The sequence below is a fragment of the Globicephala melas genome, chromosome 11, assembly GCF_963455315.2.
Source record: "Globicephala melas chromosome 11, mGloMel1.2, whole genome shotgun sequence".
NCBI lineage: Eukaryota > Metazoa > Chordata > Mammalia > Artiodactyla > Delphinidae > Globicephala > Globicephala melas.
The window spans coordinates 31204553-31221462 of record NC_083324.2 but is presented as its reverse complement, the minus strand read 5'-3'; the positions used below and the strand labels follow the sequence as shown (position 1 = coordinate 31221462).

At 49.4% G+C, this 16910-nt stretch overlaps 1 protein-coding gene across 3 annotated transcripts in view; it reads left to right on the top strand.

Annotated features, from left to right (window-relative positions):
• FLNB (filamin B) overlaps window positions 1–16316 on the top strand; it is a 138425-nt gene extending 122109 nt beyond the window's left edge. For all 3 annotated transcript variants that reach the window (XM_030867524.2, XM_030867521.2, XM_030867520.2), the window contains 6 exons: window positions 1194–1309; window positions 4790–4922; window positions 7718–7894; window positions 12209–12427; window positions 13566–13769; window positions 14706–16316. In XM_030867524.2, the coding sequence (XP_030723384.2) occupies window positions 1194–1309; window positions 4790–4922; window positions 7718–7894; window positions 12209–12427; window positions 13566–13769; window positions 14706–14893 (1037 nt within the window). In that variant the 3' untranslated portion in view covers window positions 14894–16316. The remainder of the gene's footprint in view (window positions 1–1193; window positions 1310–4789; window positions 4923–7717; window positions 7895–12208; window positions 12428–13565; window positions 13770–14705) is intronic.
• Window positions 16317–16910: the final 594 nt, after the last annotated feature.

The following is a 16910-nucleotide window of genomic DNA, read 5'->3' as shown; positions in this document are numbered from 1 at the left end:
CAGAGGGGTAGGAATTCTTGTTCTCCTTGTCTCTTGGCCTCACTGCTTTATGCTCTTGTTCAACTGTGTCATTCTTCCCACTGACCAGCCTCTCTCTGCCCACCTGTGGCCAGTGGCTGGTGTGGCTGCCCCAGAAGAGTGGCCTCAGCATCTGAGCTCCTCGATCAGGGGTTCTCAACCTTTTGTGCGCCATGAATCCTTTTGGCATCTGGTGAGGCCCATGGGGACCATCTCAGAAAATATTTTTAAACACATGAAATAAACTACTTCAGATTATAAAAGAAATCAATTTTAATAAAATATTGTTATCAAAATCTTTTTAAAGGAACAAATATGCAACATAGCAACGTATACACGTTTTCATTAATACGTTAAATCATACGATTTGGTGATGGTCTATTACCTACCGTAATTTCTAAGTGGCAGTGAGTGTAAATGGTATGTCAAGATATATATATAAAGCTGGAAAATGATGGTTTTTGTTGACAAAATCACAAGTCTTAATGTGCTGTGATTTCTTGTCAACTTTTCTAAAGGAAGGAAATGCTAAATTTCAGTTCGAGGTTAGGAAAAATAAAGATGTGCGTTTTTCCCATTCGAGTTGGATCTCCTGAGTACTGTACACAGACCCTTTGTGTGGGCCCAGGCTAAGAATCCCTGACCTTCTTCCTTGACTAGATTTTCTTTCCTAGTTATCACTCTGCTTCTACCCCCGTTCTCAAAGTTTATGTCTTACACTTCATAGTTCAGGATCCGTAATGGGATCCTAGTTACACGAAGCCCTTCTTATTCTTAAGTCTATAATTTTTAATAAAATGCTCTGTCATAAGCCTCTCCTTTGGAGAGAAATTGGGGATACACACCAGATGTTGATACGTGATTGGTGTGGGGATTCACATATACACTGGCAAAACACAGAACAAACACTTCAGTGCTTCAGTGCTCTTTGAAATTATTAAACAGAATATCTAAGATTAAAAAAAAAAAAAAAAAGAATCCCTGCCCTTTCCAACTAAGAAAATTGCGTTGGCCTGGTGTGAGCCAGGTGACCCTCTCTGACCCAGTCAGCCACAGCCATGGAGCGGGCCAGGGTCTCTCAGAAGGCACTTTGGCCCTAGCTAGAGAAACAAGAGGCCACTCTGGAACCACCTTCCCAGAATCTCTGACATGATGGGTCTTTCCTGTCCCCACAGGTAACTACGAGGTGTCTATCAAGTTCAATGATGAGCACATCCCAGAAAGTCCCTACCTGGTGCCGGTGATCGCACCCTCTGACGATGCCCGCCGCCTCACTGTTCTGAGCCTTCAGGTGAGACACAAGGAAACATCCGTCTCCTTGGCCACAGCCCAGCCAGTGAGGCCCTGGACTCCCAAGGCCCCTTCAATCTCCGACTGTGCCAGGGACCCCAGCACATTTTGACCACGGATGCTGCCAGGCGTAGGGGACCTTTCCTGCAGCAGAGTCACATTCAGGACATGAGACCGTTGGGGCGAGCAGAAAGCAGCCACGGTCAGCAAAACTCCTCAACATTTGAAGACGAGTTTGTTTTCTAAATCTTCACTCCAGAGAAACAAAGAAGGCCTGTTAATAATTGGTCAGGGGTTAAGGAGGGCTTTCAAAACAAAACAAACACAAAACGAACAGTCCAGTGATGTCCAGCTTGCTATTATTGGCTTCCTTTTCCTCAAGAAAGTCAATTGTGATTTATTTTATGATGCTGATTTATTTATAGTAAGCGTGCAAAACACTGTGTTAAGAACTGTATCAGTGTTATTTCCCTAAATCCTTGCCACAGTCTGGTGAGTAGCTTTTCTTGACCCCCACCCCCCGTTTAAAGATAGAACAACTGAGATGCAGAGAGGATCCAGCTATGGGCACCAGCTAGAATGAGGCAGAGTGAGGTCTCGGGGGTTCCAGAGCCATGCTCTTAACAGCGGCCACCTTAATCCCAACCCTGGCATTGTGGCAGGTGGTTACATAGCCCAGCCTCTTAGAATGGCAGGAAATGCAACTTTTCACCCTGGCTTAAACAGGGCACTTAATTCGGGGTTGCATTAGAGCCTTCAGCCAAACTAAGAAGTACTGGGGACGCCCTTGGGTCTTAGGACACTGAATCAGATGTAGCAGTTTGGCTGCGGAATAACACCAAAATCCCAGAATGTGATTTCTGGGTAGAGGGGTTTCTAAATAGCCTTCAGCTGCCCCCCAGTTCTTGAACATATTGGATTGATGAAAACTCAACCTCATGTCTCAGATTGGTTCCATGTACTTGGTGTACATTTGAGAGTCTAACTTTCCCCTGAGGGGAACTGGTACTGCTAGTTGTCTCAAACATTAGGGAACCCAAACAGAACCCAGACCAAGGTCACGGTCTACAGATTGAAGCGGCCTCATCTGGAGAGTACCAAGGATACTGACTGGTCACTGTGGTGCAGATGTTTTTCTTGTGTTTCATTTAAAGACTTCTTAACAGAAGTTCCTTCTGTGGCCAACTTAACTAAAACCTACGGAGGGAGATAAAGCTGGCATTTGCTGAGGGCAAAGAGCTGCCTTCACGCATCTGGAAGATTTCTTTTGGATCTTGTGAGGCGTTTATCTCCCTCTTGAGGATTTAGTGGCAAGTGAATTCAGGTAACGTAAACGCTTCTGTCCAAAAGGAGCTGATGTGGAGAAATCGGCTCCAAGAAACTTCCATAGAGTCCTCTTATAACAGTTTGGTCATAAAATATTTAAACAAGTATGCCTCAGGCTGGTATGTCCGTCAAGCTGGTGTAACCAGCTACTACAACAGGAGGGACCTGTGTGTCAACTTTGTCCCCTGTTCTCCCCACGTCACCTGATGGCAAGTGATATGTAAATTATTTACTGGAGATTTATTGGCAAGGCTGCACGGCAACATCTGGTGCTGGTTAGGAAAGAGAGGCATGTATTGTTTTGTCTTGCTTTTGAGACTTCTTAGAAAATTGGAGTTGGCTGGCATTCTGTAGGGGAGGGTGTGGCATGGGGGTGGTCTGGCCATCAAAGACTCCTTAATTTTGTGTTCAGTCCTCCGTCATCTGTAACCTCTAGGGCAGCTCAGTCTAGTAGAATGTTCTGCAGCAGTGGGAATGTCCCACATCTCCGATGAGCAATATGGTAGCCATGAGCCACATGTGGCTCTTGAGCCCTTGAAATGTGGCTAGTGTAACTGAGGGACTGAGTTTTTTTGTTTGTTTGTTTGTTTTAATTTATGGCTGTGTTGTGTCTTCGTTGCTGCGCTAGTTGCCGCGAGTCGGGGGCTACTCTTCATTGCGGTGCGCGGGCTTCTCGTTGCAGTGACTTCTCTTGTTGCAGAGCACGGGCTCTAGGCGCCTGGGCTTCAGTTAATTTTGGCACATGGGCTTCAGTAATTGTGGCTCACAGGCTTAGTTGCTCCGCAGCATGTGGGATCTTCCCGGACCAGGGCTCAAACTCATGTCCTCTGCGTCGGCAGGCGGATTCTTAACCACTGGACCACCAGGGAAGTCCAGAACTGAGTTTTTAATTTTAATGGATTTAAATTTAACTGTATATAACCACATGTGGCTAGTGACTACTGAACGAGGCAGCAGTGCTTATAGCGCCTTGAAGCTAAGATGTGATCCTTGGACCAGCAGCCTCAGCATCCCCTGGGAACTTCTTAGAAACATGGAGTCCCAGGGTCCGTTTCAGACCCACTGAATCAGAATCTGCATTTCAACAAGACCCTCGGTTGCACATTACGTGTGAGCCCTGCTGCTTTAGAGTTATCATCTGAGTAGCTGTCCAACCATGTTTACATCAAAACTGCTGGCTTGTAAAATTTTGCTATTCAGGATTGGCCAATCTTAAGATATCTTAAGCATCTGAACTTCCAATCCCCTTCTCCCAGCAGAGGATGTAGTTTCCAAGACAAAGCATGGAGAGTGAAACTGATCTACTCAAGAGCAAAAGCTACACTTCTCCCATGGCTTTTTTGGGGGGGACTAACAACTTCTAAATGCATGTTAATAGGAGCTGACATTTTTAAACTTTCCTATGTATGGACCAGGCCCTGTGCTGAGTGCCTTGAATGCATAACTTCGTTTAATCTTCACAGCAGCTCTCTGAGGTAGATTTGGTTATTATGCCTGTTTTTACAGAGGAGGAAACTGAGACTCAAACAGGTTCAACAGTTTAGTTATGTAGCTAGGAAATGGCAGTAAATCCAGGTTCTGCTGGTTTTTAGCCACTGTGCAGTACTGCATGAAAGAAAAATCATGTGTGGCCCTTTACAAGTTTATTAAAAGTTCTCTGCATCTCCACCCTTGAGATACAAAGCCTTCGTTCATGTTAGTGAGTGCAGGGTTTTATCGGCTGCCAGCCTCCTCCTAAAAAGGCGGTGGGGAGAGGAAGTCTTTTTTTTTCTTTCTTTCTTTCTTCTTTTTTGAGGGAGGGGGCAGATCTGGAAGATTCTGCATTTTCTGGCCTGTACAGCTCTTGTCTGGGATGCTGAAACTGTAATCCTGCTGGCCAGGATGTCTTAAGTCCCCACACCTAGGAACCATCTCTGAATCAAGATGGTTTAGATACAAGACCGTGCAGATGTGTGTCTCTCCTTTCTTATATTTAACGCTAGAAACGTGGAATTACTCAACCTGCTCTTTTGTTGCCAGGTGTTATATAGAAAAACATATTCCAGGCCTGTTTGCATGAGAACTGTCCCCCCGCTGGAATCCTGGGTTGGGTCTGTGTATGCTGTCGAGCAACAACGCCGAGGGCTGTAACGCATCTCATGTATTAAATTCTCAGGAATCAGGATTAAAAGTTAACCAGCCAGCCTCCTTTGCTATAAGGTTGAATGGGGCAAAAGGCAAGATCGATGCAAAGGTGCACAGCCCCTCTGGAGCCGTGGAGGAATGCCACGTGTCTGAGCTGGAGCCAGGTAAGCACCAGCGCCCGCACCAGGAATGTTTCTGCAAACATGTATCCTGACGGAGGGGTCATCAGCCTCTGCAAGGCCTTCGGATTCCCTTTGCTGTTGCCAGACACTGTTTATAAATTAGGGTATAAACATTTGCCAGGGGCAGGCTTTTTTTTTTTTTTTTTTTTAAACAAATACTTCTTTATTTTCAGTTGTTTTTCAGATTTCTTTCACATGACATTCATTGTGATGTTCTCTCATATTTTAATAAAATATCACAGATCTTTATTGTTTACCTTATGAAATGAATAAGTACACTCTGATCTCTCTCTACTCTGAGAAAAAGGTTGATTGCTGTAAATTAAGAAAAGAGAATCTGGGGAATTCCCTGGCGGTCCAGGGACTCTGCACTTTCACTGCTGAGTGCCCGGGTTCAATCCCTGGTTGGGGAACTAACATCCTGCTAGCCGTGCGGCTAAAAAAAGGAAAGAGAGAATCTGGGTCCCCAGTAGGACTTAATAGCATGAGATTCTCTTGCTCGCTGCCTTGGTGTATGGAATTCTGTGATGTCAATCAACTTGAACGAGACCATTTTTCTAGTGAACACTTATTAAGTATCAGAGACTTGACAGGAAGGTAAGGCTGAGGAAGTCATGATTCCTGCCTTCAGGGAGGAGCACAGAGTCTAGTGAGGACCTAAAGAGTGTGAGCCAGAAAGGTGCAGTGCACAGGTGAGGACCCCAGCTGATCACCAACAGCACAGCAGAATTGAGAACCAAATGGTAAAGATGGTCAGAGCATGAGAGGAAAAGGGTTTCTGCTTTGACAAGGTCAGAAGGACTTCTCGGAGGAGGTAACTTTGAATATGGGCCCTGATACATGAGGAAGAGCCCTGTGACCACTGCCCTTATTGGGTGTTTACTGCGTACCCTGCTCTGCGTGCAGTGAGGGTAGACACCTGGGACCTGGGTTGGCATTTAGACATCTTCCTCCCACTGGGCGGAAAAAGAAAGGGCAGTGGGGAGCCTCAGAAGGAACAAATGTGTGGGCTCTAAACCCATATCTGGTCAGATAATGGTTTAAGTCTGACCACATTATAGTGAATGTGTTGGTACATCTGAAAGGCAAGGTGGTAAGCCGACGCTCGCAGAGTGGTCCGTTTGAGAAAACATGATTAATCAGCAGTGTTAGAAATGCAGAGGAAGGACTTGAGGTCAGAGAACTATAACATTCGGTGACCAGTTGGCCATAGGGAATGAAAGTGAATTCAGAAAGGTTACGTGTAGCTTGGTGATGGGGTAGAAAAATGATGGTGCAGTTAACAAAGCTCAGGACAGCAGCCATGGGTGAGCAAGGGCTGGTCACTGCCTTACAGAGTTGAATACTTTATTTTCTGAGAGGTTTTTGAGTGTCCCTGAGATATCCAAGTGGGAACATTTAATAGATCTCTACTGCATTGGAATTTAACCACCAAGTGAGATATGGTGTCCTCAGCCCCAGGCAGTATTTGAAGCCCTAGCAGTGTCTGAGACCACCAGCCTGACGCAGTTAGGATGCCGTTGGTGACAAATTACAGAACACCCATCTCAAGCCAGTTCACATAATAAAGGGGGTCCATTGCACACATGGTCCATTACAAGGGGGTCTGTTAATTCACGTAAGTGGAAAGTTCAAGATCTAAGATGGGTTTCAGCACCAATTTAATTCAGCCATTCAGCTATATTCTCCAAGGCCCCAAACATCTCTGCTCTTTCTTCTGATTTGTGGACCTCATTCTGAAAGTGGCCTTCCTCTCGGTGGTAAGGTGGCTGCAGCAGCGCATGACACCAATCAAGAGAGACATTCTCTCCTCAAGATTCTTTCTCCAGAAGTCTTAGATGCTCCTTTTGCAGAAGTCTCCAGCAAACCTCCCCTCCTATCTCACTGAACATACATGCCTGTTCCTGAGTCCCTTCCTGTGTGGCTAAATGCCATGTGCTAATTGACTTAGGCTTGGGGAAAGAGGGATTTCTCCCCTTGCTATCCCACATTAATTTAACCCAATCAAGGACCATACGTGGACATGGGGGTGGGATCACTTTTGGCTTTCAGAGAGGAGGGGTGGGTACCAGCTGGGGACTGATGGGGGACGTGCAGTGTTGAAGGATATGGGTGGCAGCTCCATATGGAGAGAGTCCAGAGGAGAAGACAAGAGGATTTGGGTGGAGCTTTGAGCAACAAAAGTTCTGAAGGGGATGGAGGGTACAAGGAGCCAGGGAGAGGCTGAGAGACTGACTGGAGGAGAACAGACTCTGCATCCCAGCTGGGAGCACTTCAAGGAGGAAGGGGTGGTCAAGTGGTGCATGGTGGAAGGATATTCTAGGTGCCCATTTCAGTTTATAGATCATCTTACCACATGCTGTGAGCCAGACACACAGTGAGAAACCTGACCATTGCCCCGTGGGGCCGTTGCTAGCTTGGAGCTTAATTAAGGAGCATTAGTCTCAATTGGAACCATTTTTTCCCCTGGCCAAGCAGAGAAACTGCGCCAGAAGTGAGCTTTTCATAAAGGAAGTGTTTTTCTGAGGCCAAAGCCACAGAGGATTAAACACAGAATTTGAGATTTGGATGCATTTCCCAAAGGGCTGTCTAGGTGCAGACAAATAGGCCCATCTGGTTTTGATCACCAACATATTGGGTGCCAGGCTTGCAGCAGGGCCATTTCTTGTCAGTGATGTAAGATCGGCCCTCAGGCTGGGCTCCTGTCCTTTGTCCCCACCCACCTTGGTCGGGTCCACGGGCCCACTTTTACCCTGTGCCTTTGTTCACTCTCCCAGATAAGTATGCTGTGCGCTTCATCCCCCACGAGAATGGTGTCCACACGATCGACGTCAAGTTCAACGGGAGCCACGTGGTTGGAAGTCCCTTCAAAGTACGAGTCGGGGAACCCGGACAAGCGGGGAACCCTGCCCTGGTGTCCGCCTACGGCTCAGGGCTGGAGGGGGGCACCACAGGTAACACACTGCTTCTGCCTCTTGTCTTTAACGGAGTTGTCCCCGGGGAAGAGCAGGTGGAACTCTTCAAGCCCCCGGGAAGCCTGCCATCCTCTCTCCCCAGGGAAACTTCAGTAATGCACCCTTGGGAGGCTCTCGCTTGACCTGCGGTAAATCCAGAGTGAGGGCTTGATGGCTGCGTTCTCACAGCTCATTACTCTTTGTGGTGCTGCAGCTGTCTTCCTTTGCCAGGTTCTTTTAGGACCGGGACACTGATAGGGAATACAGCACAGCATCTTTTGTTTTGAGGGTTCCTTTGCCTGCACAGAGTTCATGATGCAGGTAACGGGCCTCTGGGGAGGTCCCCTACCCACCAGCTCCTTTCGTGGACCCTGGCCTCCTAGAAACACATTCAGTCGGCAGTAAGACCTGTCACAGCCTGGCTCCTTTTTATTCTAATCCTAACGGGGGAGGAGAAAAGACGAAAACAGTCAAATTCTTTTTTAGTCTTTGCCACAGATGGAACACGTTTGATTGTGAAAAATACTGGCAGTGAGGAAGTATGTAAAGTTCCATCTTGCTTCTCCTCCCTCCCTCCCTCTGGGTCCAGGAGGAAACACGGCTTAACCGATCAGGGGAGGACCTTGCAATTGTCTCTTTGTTGGGCTTCATTCTTGGTCACTTGGTTGCTTGGCTAGTCGGTTTGTTAAAAAGGTAGACATGGAGTTTTATTTTATAGAAATAGTCTTAGTGCTATTTGTATTTCAGTACAACTTGCTTTTGTCACTTGACCTCTTAAGGAACTTTCCATGTCAAAACCTACAGATCTACCTGCCTCGTAATGGCTGTAGTTAGTGTCCATACAGTGAATGTAGAGGTGGGCATCAGGGGTGTCTAGTGTGTCACTGTTACGGAAGATGCCAGGGTGGGGAGCTTGTCCACTTACGTTTCTTTGCAGGCGTGGACTCACTGGGACGCAGTTTGCGTCTGAGTGTTACTTTGGGGCCTCTTAGGAAGGATTCTTGAGTTCCTTGTGTGTGCACATTTTGCTGTTAGTCTCCCCCCTACCCCACATGGTGAGTGGGACAGAGCAGACCCACAGGCAAGGGGATGAGTGGCCGTGGTTTCCCGGCATCCAGCCCTGTGGAGTGAGTGTCGTAAGGGGACGAGGGGCCCTGCCCGGGTGCAGGAGTGACTGACCGGCTGGTGTGCCACCCTGCGACTCTGGCCCCAGCAGTGGCCTCAGCAGAACCTCCCACAGGGTCTGCATGAGCACTTCTCATCTCCCCAGGCCCATCCTGTCTGGCTCCACACTGAACTCTGGGCCAGCAACTTGCCCTTTGTAAAAGGCACTGTATTGTTTCACCCTAGGCAGTGTCCGTTATACAGATGAGCAAAGTGAGAACTCAGAAAGGTCGAGTCACTCCCCGAGCTTACTTAGCTTGGAGCGGGCAGAGCCAGAACCAGTCCAGGCTCACAACCTCAAGGCCTGCTCGCTTAACCCCTGAGTTTTGCTGCCTCCCTAAATGGCTGGCTCGCCCCGAGGCAGTGGCTACATCCCTGGCCTTCTTTGTGGGGTGTCCTACACAAGGACACCTATCTTCCCAGCTGCGCTGGAAGGTCCCCAGGCAGTAGTGCAGGCATTTGGCTCCTGACAAGCCATCCACCCTTGAAGCCCAGGTGGGGTCCTCCTGGCACTTGGAGCCCCAGCAGGCCCTGGTCCAGGCCCCGCAGCAGCCACTGAGGTATCCTGTGCTGCCAGCAGCCACCCATCCCCCTGCTGGGTCACACCTGCTGTGCCCAGGGCCTCTCGTGCTTCCTGTTGGCTGTTCGCAAGCCTTCTCAGGAGCTCAGGTTTCAGGCTGTGCTTTGCCAGCACTGGATGCTGCTGAGGGAAGGAGCTGGTCTTGCAGGGAGACTTCCAGCCAGGAGGGAGAGGTACAGAACAAGCCTGTTTCAAATCCTGTGTAAATATTGCTCTTGTCGAGGGGAAGGCGTCTTGTTTTTCTAGCCCTCCCGCTCCCAGGCCTTTTCCCAAATATCCATCCCAGGATTACACAGCTGCAGTGTGTGTGGAATGAAAAGGTGTCTCTGCCCGGCTGCTGGAGGGCCTGCATCCTGACCTTCGGAACAAAGCAAGCTTCCCTGTGTTTTTACGGGTGGGCTGGCGGTATCTCTTGGTGCACGCTTTAAATGGTCAATTCTGCAGGTTTTAGAGCAGGGGAATGTGGAGAATTTGGGGTGGGACTGTCTGCTGCAGAGGGACTGAGAAGGTCAGGAGTTAGACCAGGGAGTTCCAGACTCTCTGGCTGGAAGAGCCATTTTCCTGATGAAATGCCCCAGGAACCCCAGTGTGCACGAGATGTAAGGGGAGAGCCTCCTTTCCTCCCGTTACCCCTCACCCACCTTGAAGATGGAGTAGGGCTGCATTAAACATGCATTAAACTCACAGGAACTCATCTGTATATACACGGGGGTACAGGGGAACACCGCCATGCCCAGAGATGTCTGGGGTACTGATTCTGGCTGGAGGTGGTGATGAGAGGGACTCCTGCATGTGGATTTTCTTTCTCCCATCTGCTCTCAGACGAGTGCATTAGCTCCAGGTTAGACAGACCTTATGTGTAAACCCCAGTTCAGCCATTCCCCAGCTGTGTGTCTTAGGGTGAGTTATTTGACCTCACTGAGCCTCCACTTTGTTCCTGTAAAATGGGAATAATAAAGGAGCCCACCTGATAGGTTGCTCTCGCCCTGTAATTCCTTATTTCTCTTTTCTCACCTCATCTTCCTTTCTGGACCCTCACAATCAGGATGAACTGATGTTTCTTAGGAATGGAGCAATCCTGTCCTTTCTACTGCAGCCAGGTCTTTTCATCTTCACTTTAAAAGTATCTTTCCTTGCTGTCACTTGCAGCTGCTTCGTGGAAACGCTGTCCCTTGTTTGAATACCCCTCCCTTTCCCCCAACGCCCTTGCTTCAGCAGGGCAGCGGCTGAGTGAAGGGCTCCTGGGCTGCACAGTATAGAGACAAGGTTGAGACAGTTGTGGAGGCAGGGTGAGGGGGTGGTGCTGGGACAGGAGCCTCGGGAGCTTTTCCAGAAACATCTGGGTTGTATTCCGGGTTGCATGATAGCAGCTCCTTTGTCTTATTGATAACCAGAACAGTAATTCTTTCTCCGGCGGCCTCCGAGCTATAATTAAACCAAAATAGTTCCCAGCTGGGGCGCGTCCAGGGCTCTAGAGGAAGCCCAGCCCCGCAGAATGCTATGCCGGGGATGCCCCGTAGAGGGCACTGTAGCAGGTGTGCAGCTGGTGACTGACCGCCTCTTCCCCTTCTGAACTAGAAAGGGGCCTGGGGGAGTGGGGCCTTTTTCAGGGCCTTGGGCTCAGGCAGAAACGCCACAGTGGTCATTGGTTGGCACTGTCTTTGGGCCCAGCTTTCCTTCTGTCACGAGGGAGGATGTCTGTGCAGGAGGCCCTCATGGACCAGGCAGGCAAGAAGTAGGATGTCCTGGAGCTGCAGTTAGGGCATCTGAGGCAGCCCCGCTGCCCATCCAGAGGCCAGGAGACGGGCCTGGGGTCTGAACCCCCTCAGACTTGCTTCGGTACCAGCTCTGCCCCTTTCTCCTGTAGCTCTGATTGGCATGTGGTTGAACCTCCTTGAGCCACATTGTCGTTTGTTAAAGACGAATCACTGGGCATGTAAAATGATAGGCACAGGATCTGGAGCCGGAGTGGTGCCAGTGGTATTAGCAGGAGCTGCTGTTCTGGTCCTGTTCTTGTTTCTGGTGTTCAAGGCAAAGTGGCAGGGCTGGCAGGTCCTAAAGGCTACCCCGGTCTTCAGCGTGGTGTCTGGGGCTAGAAGCCTGAGGAGGAAGGAGGCAGCGCTGGGCTGCCTGGGCTTCTCCAAGTCCAACCAGAGGAGAAAGGAAAGGTCAGAGGGGCCCACGCTTCCCCCACCCTCGGGGGCAGAGCTGGCCCTTGGGGGCGGAAGCAACATTTCAGGCTCTCATTGATGACTCAGGCTTCTCGCCCTCAGCCACAGCTCGTGCCCAGAGGAGAAAACAAGGCGGTGCGTGCTTGTGGACAGAATGTTGGCCACACTCCTGCCTGGGCCTTGGAAAGGGGTTACCATCCCCCAGGGCCTGAGGTTCTCTGCGCCAGCAGCTCAGAGCTAGTACTGGTGGGTTCCCGTGCCACCAAGGTGACCCCTCTGAGAGGGAACCTCCGTGTGCCCCGCCACTGCTTCAGGGCCCCCAGAACGCTCCCCAAAGCACACCCTCCCCATCCCTCCAAACCTTCCACGTGATCTTTATTCCTGCTTCCTTTCTCCCAGGTATCCAGTCTGAATTTTTCATCAACACCACCCGAGCAGGGCCAGGGACATTGTCCGTCACCATTGAAGGCCCGTCCAAGGTTAAAATGGATTGCCAGGAAACCCCCGAAGGGTACAAAGTCATGTACACCCCCATGGCTCCTGGAAGCTACCTAATTGGCGTCAAATATGGCGGGCCCAACCACATCGTGGGCAGCCCGTTCAAGGCCAAGGTGACAGGTAACAACCACAGACACCTTTAAAGTTATTCTTCCCCCTGTGGAGGTGATCTTGTCAGATTATCAGCAGAGCTATTCGATAGTAGAAACTGGATGATTTTAGAGATGTTGAATCTGCTTTGAATCTTGAATGTAAAGAAATGGTAGGACATGTCAGAGTGACTGCATGTTCGAAAACTTGCAGGCAGAGTAGGGGTGTAGAAGTTGAGAAAGCACATTAGGTGGTTTTCTGTCTCAAACAGAAAAGAAGGAATGTTTACATATTTGAGATCTTACGTATTTGTTTAGGTCAGGGCCTGAAAATTCCCCTCATTTCTAACCTTCACTTTTAAAATAATCAAAAGTTTTTATTAAATTTATAAAAATGTGCCTCCTTCAGAGCACTGGAAAAAATACCAAACAGTAAAAACCACTTCACCGCCCACCCCCCAAGGTAACCACCATAAATATCGTGGTGAATTCCTTCCACGTGTCTCTTTCTGCTTGGTTCACTGTCATATAAGTAGCATAGGTTCATTGCAGAAAATTTAATTAAAATTAAGTAAATTTAAAATTCAGATAGAAAAATCATCTTCTAATATGCCGAGCGGGGAACTCCTTGGCAGTCCAGTGGTTAGGACTCAGCGCTTTCACAGCCGAGGGCGCAATTTCAGTCCCTGGTCAAGGACCTAGGATCCCACAAGCTCCGCCGCACCACCCCAAAAAAAAAAAATATGCCGAATCATTTTTGGTATTTTGTCGGTGTCGTCCCACATGTTTACACTGCTTATACGTAGAGTATTTTATATAAATGGAAAGATATCCATTCCATAGGGCGGCACGTGGTTATATTCCTGGGGCCCATGCTTATGACCTGGAAGGACTTCCAGGTCAAGTCAGCCGAGGCCAGACTCTCCCATATACCCAGAAAGCCAGATCTTAGTTGTGTGGGGCAGGACTCCAGAACCCCACAGAAGACATTATGGGGGGTGAGATGGAAAAGTTGTGGCATTTAGATCCAGGTGTTGGGGGGCGTGAGGTAGGGGTATGGTGGCTGTTGGATCCAGGTGCTGGGGAGCCGGGGCTCTTCTGGGGCTTCTGCATGGGGTACTTGCCTTGTCTGGTCAGTCATGCCTGCTTCTCTCCCTTCCATGTCCTAGGCCAGCGTCTGGTCAGCCCCGGCTCGGCCAACGAGACCTCATCCATCCTGGTGGAGTCAGTGACCAGGTCCTCCACGGAGACCTGCTATAGCGCCATCCCCAAGGCATCCTCAGATGCCAGCAAGGTGACCTCCAAGGGGGCGGGGCTCTCGAAGGCATTTGTGGGCCAGAAGAGCTCCTTCCTGGTGGACTGCAGCAAAGCTGGTAGGCAGCCTGGCCCTCCTCAGGGAATGGAGGGCATGGGGCGACACCCTCTGTTCTGTGTACTTTGGTCTTTCCTGCTCTGGTCTGCAGTGCCCACCCGCCCATGTAACCCAGACATTTGCAAGTAACCGTGTTCATTGCCCTGTTCTGCACTTAATATTTTTAAATGATTTGCCTCTTGATTTTTTCCAAATGACCTCAAGGTACATAGGAAAGGTCGCGTTATCCTCATTGCATTGTATCAGTAACCTGGCCTCTCCTCTGTCACTAATTGCTGTAATTGCAATTTGAACTTGGGTATTTATTTGGGTGTCAATGTTAGTTGCCTGGGCTCTGGCATCTAGCACATCTGGGCTGGAAACCTGGCTTCACCACTTACTTATTTCTCCCTTCCTCTCTCCCTCCCTCCCTTTCTTCCTTCCTTCCTTAATTTCCAAAGCTTATTAGCCGAGTGACCCTGGGAAAGTTACTAAATCTCTTTCTAAAAGTCAGTTTCCTCTGCTCTAAAATGGGAATAGTCATAGGACCTTCCTGAAGGTTCTCATGAGAATAAATGAGATCAGAGTAGCCAACACTTACATAGCCTTTACTGTGTGCTAAGGGCTTCACGTGCCATAACTCCTCTAAACCTCACAAGAAGCCCGTGAGGTAGGTGCTAGTGTCATCCCCTGTTTACAGGTGGGGAAGCTAAGACAGAGAGAGGTGAAGTACCATATCCAAGGTCACCCACCCAGGAAGTGGCAGGGCAGAGATTTGAAGCCATAAGAGTCCTGCTCGTAATTGCTGCACTCTCCCACCTCTCAAAGGTCCCCAGCATCATCAGAGAAGCTTAACAGGCAGTAACTGGTATCTTTCCCTTGGCTCCCATATCCCCCCCTCTTCCTCTGCCTCCTGGGATGCATCTTCATGGAGTAACCACCTTCCTCTGCCTCCCAGGTTCCAACATGCTGCTGATCGGGGTCCACGGGCCCACCACCCCCTGTGAAGAAGTCTCCATGAAGCATGTGGGCAACCAACAATACAGTGTGACATACATCGTCAAGGAGAAGGGGGATTACGTCCTGGCCGTGAAGTGGGGAGAGGAGCACATCCCTGGCAGCCCCTTCCATGTCACGGTGCCTTAAAACAGTTCTCATCAAGTCCTGGGAGGCGTTCTGGTGGTTGCTTTTGTTGCTTGTTTGTAACTCATTTTATACAAAGTCCTCCAGCCCGTTTGTGGGTCTGAAACCCCATCCCAAAAACATTGCCATGTTTTTTTAAGTACCTTCAGAAAGAAGTCCTAAACTTGACTCTTCAGGGTCATGTTGGGGACTAAGGAAATGCAAATTTGTTCAATAGGCCCGGCAAACTGGACCTCTTTTGGCACAGATCACCCCCTGCAGACAGAACAAGAACAGACAAGGCTGATATATTTAAGACATGAAGTTGTCTAGTCAGTTTGCAAAACAAGACTGGACGGAAGGGCAGGGAAAATGGGGACGCCTAGTTTATGTTGTCGTTATAAAAGAAGATGACCCTATCACGTAAGAAAAGGCCACTGAGTGACACCAGTTTTAACACTACTGCCACCCCGCCCCCATCTCTCAAAGGGCAGAGTGTCCGAGGTGACAGACTGGCCGAAGTGGCTTCTTGGTGCCTCTCCCCTCATCCCGCTACTTATTTCCCTGCAGAGTCATTGCATGTGACCATCTTGACAGCCATGTCTTTGCTTTTGTTTTCAAAGTCTGTTTCAGTCGCTGGGTCTGAGGAAACTCTGCAGTGGCAAGCAGCCCCCCCCACTTGCCAAAGATCCCCCTTTTTTTTTAACCAACACTAGCCCTGTTCTTAACATACGCTCCAGCCATTTGTCCGTTTGATGAGTCTCACCAGCATATCCAGAGACACCGCAGGTGGGTCCAGGTGTTAGCAGAGGCCTGTCACGTGACCTAACACTCCACACTCACCCCCAGGCAGCCCCAGCGTGAACTTTTTCTGGAAGATAATTGTAGAAGGAAACTCCTGCCAACCGTTGGCCTGAAAGTCAGGGAATAACAGGGGAGGGAAGGACAGCAGCTCATTGGTGGTCCTTGACCATTTGCAGAAATAATGAAAGCGTATTTGGCCCTGGCCACATGTCACCCAAGGCTCTTTGGAAAGCAATAGTAAGCAGGTGCAAAATTCCGAAAATGGGGGGTATCGGGCATTTTGCATGCCTTCTTGCAGACCTGCTTTGGAATAAAGTGAAAGCACTCGGGGACTGCCTGACCGCAGGGCCCAGATGTGTCGTGTGGTCTGGGCCGGCAGCCCTTTCAGATTTGCTGTTTCGTCCTGAGGAGGTGGCCACTGTCATCTCGAGTGTGTCCATGGATGGGACAGGGTGAGGTGGGTGACCCTCCCCGAGGTGTAGCAGCTGAGGGTGAGTGTTGGCAAAGCCCACCTGTTAGGAACTGGAGTGGCCCGAAGCCTGATGTGAAAGGACCACAGGCTTCGTAAACCGGGATGTGGAAGCAAAACTGGAACCAAATGCCAACTGTAAATTGTATCTTATAACTTATTAAATACAGCGTTTGCTCCATAAGCTCCCCAGGTGTTCTTGGATGGTGTCCTTTGGTAAATGGTTTGCGTCTCTGACCGGCTCTCCCAAACCCCGGCCGAAAGAACGCAGGCTAAGCAACTTGTCGTAACAGGGAGCCTCGCCTCTTTTTTGCGGGGGGACGTTCTGTTTCTCCGCAGGCCTCAGTGTGAATTTATCAGGGTGAGGGGTCCTGGCACCAACACAGCCTCCCAGAGAGGTTTGCTAGGGCTTGCCCTGGTTAAGAGTTCCAGATATGAAACCCACTGAGGGGAAGGCTATGGTTTAAAAAAAAAAAAAAAAAAGTGAGAGAGAGTCTTTCCTGATGACCTGGGAAACCCTTGAAATAGGGAAGCAGTATCACCTGTCATCCCATCGCCCTTGGACAGCAGGGTTTGGAATTGGTGGTGCCGCCTTCCCTCCCTCCTCTCTGCCTCTGTTCCTCCTTTCTGTTCGGGAAGCTTCTTGCTGCGTGTTTAGGACACACTCAGCCCTTGCCTCCTCTTGCCCTACAGCAGTGCTGTGACATGATTTTATGGTGACGACACTAACTCAGGTGCTGCATTGACATGTTTGCAGTCCCAAAGCTG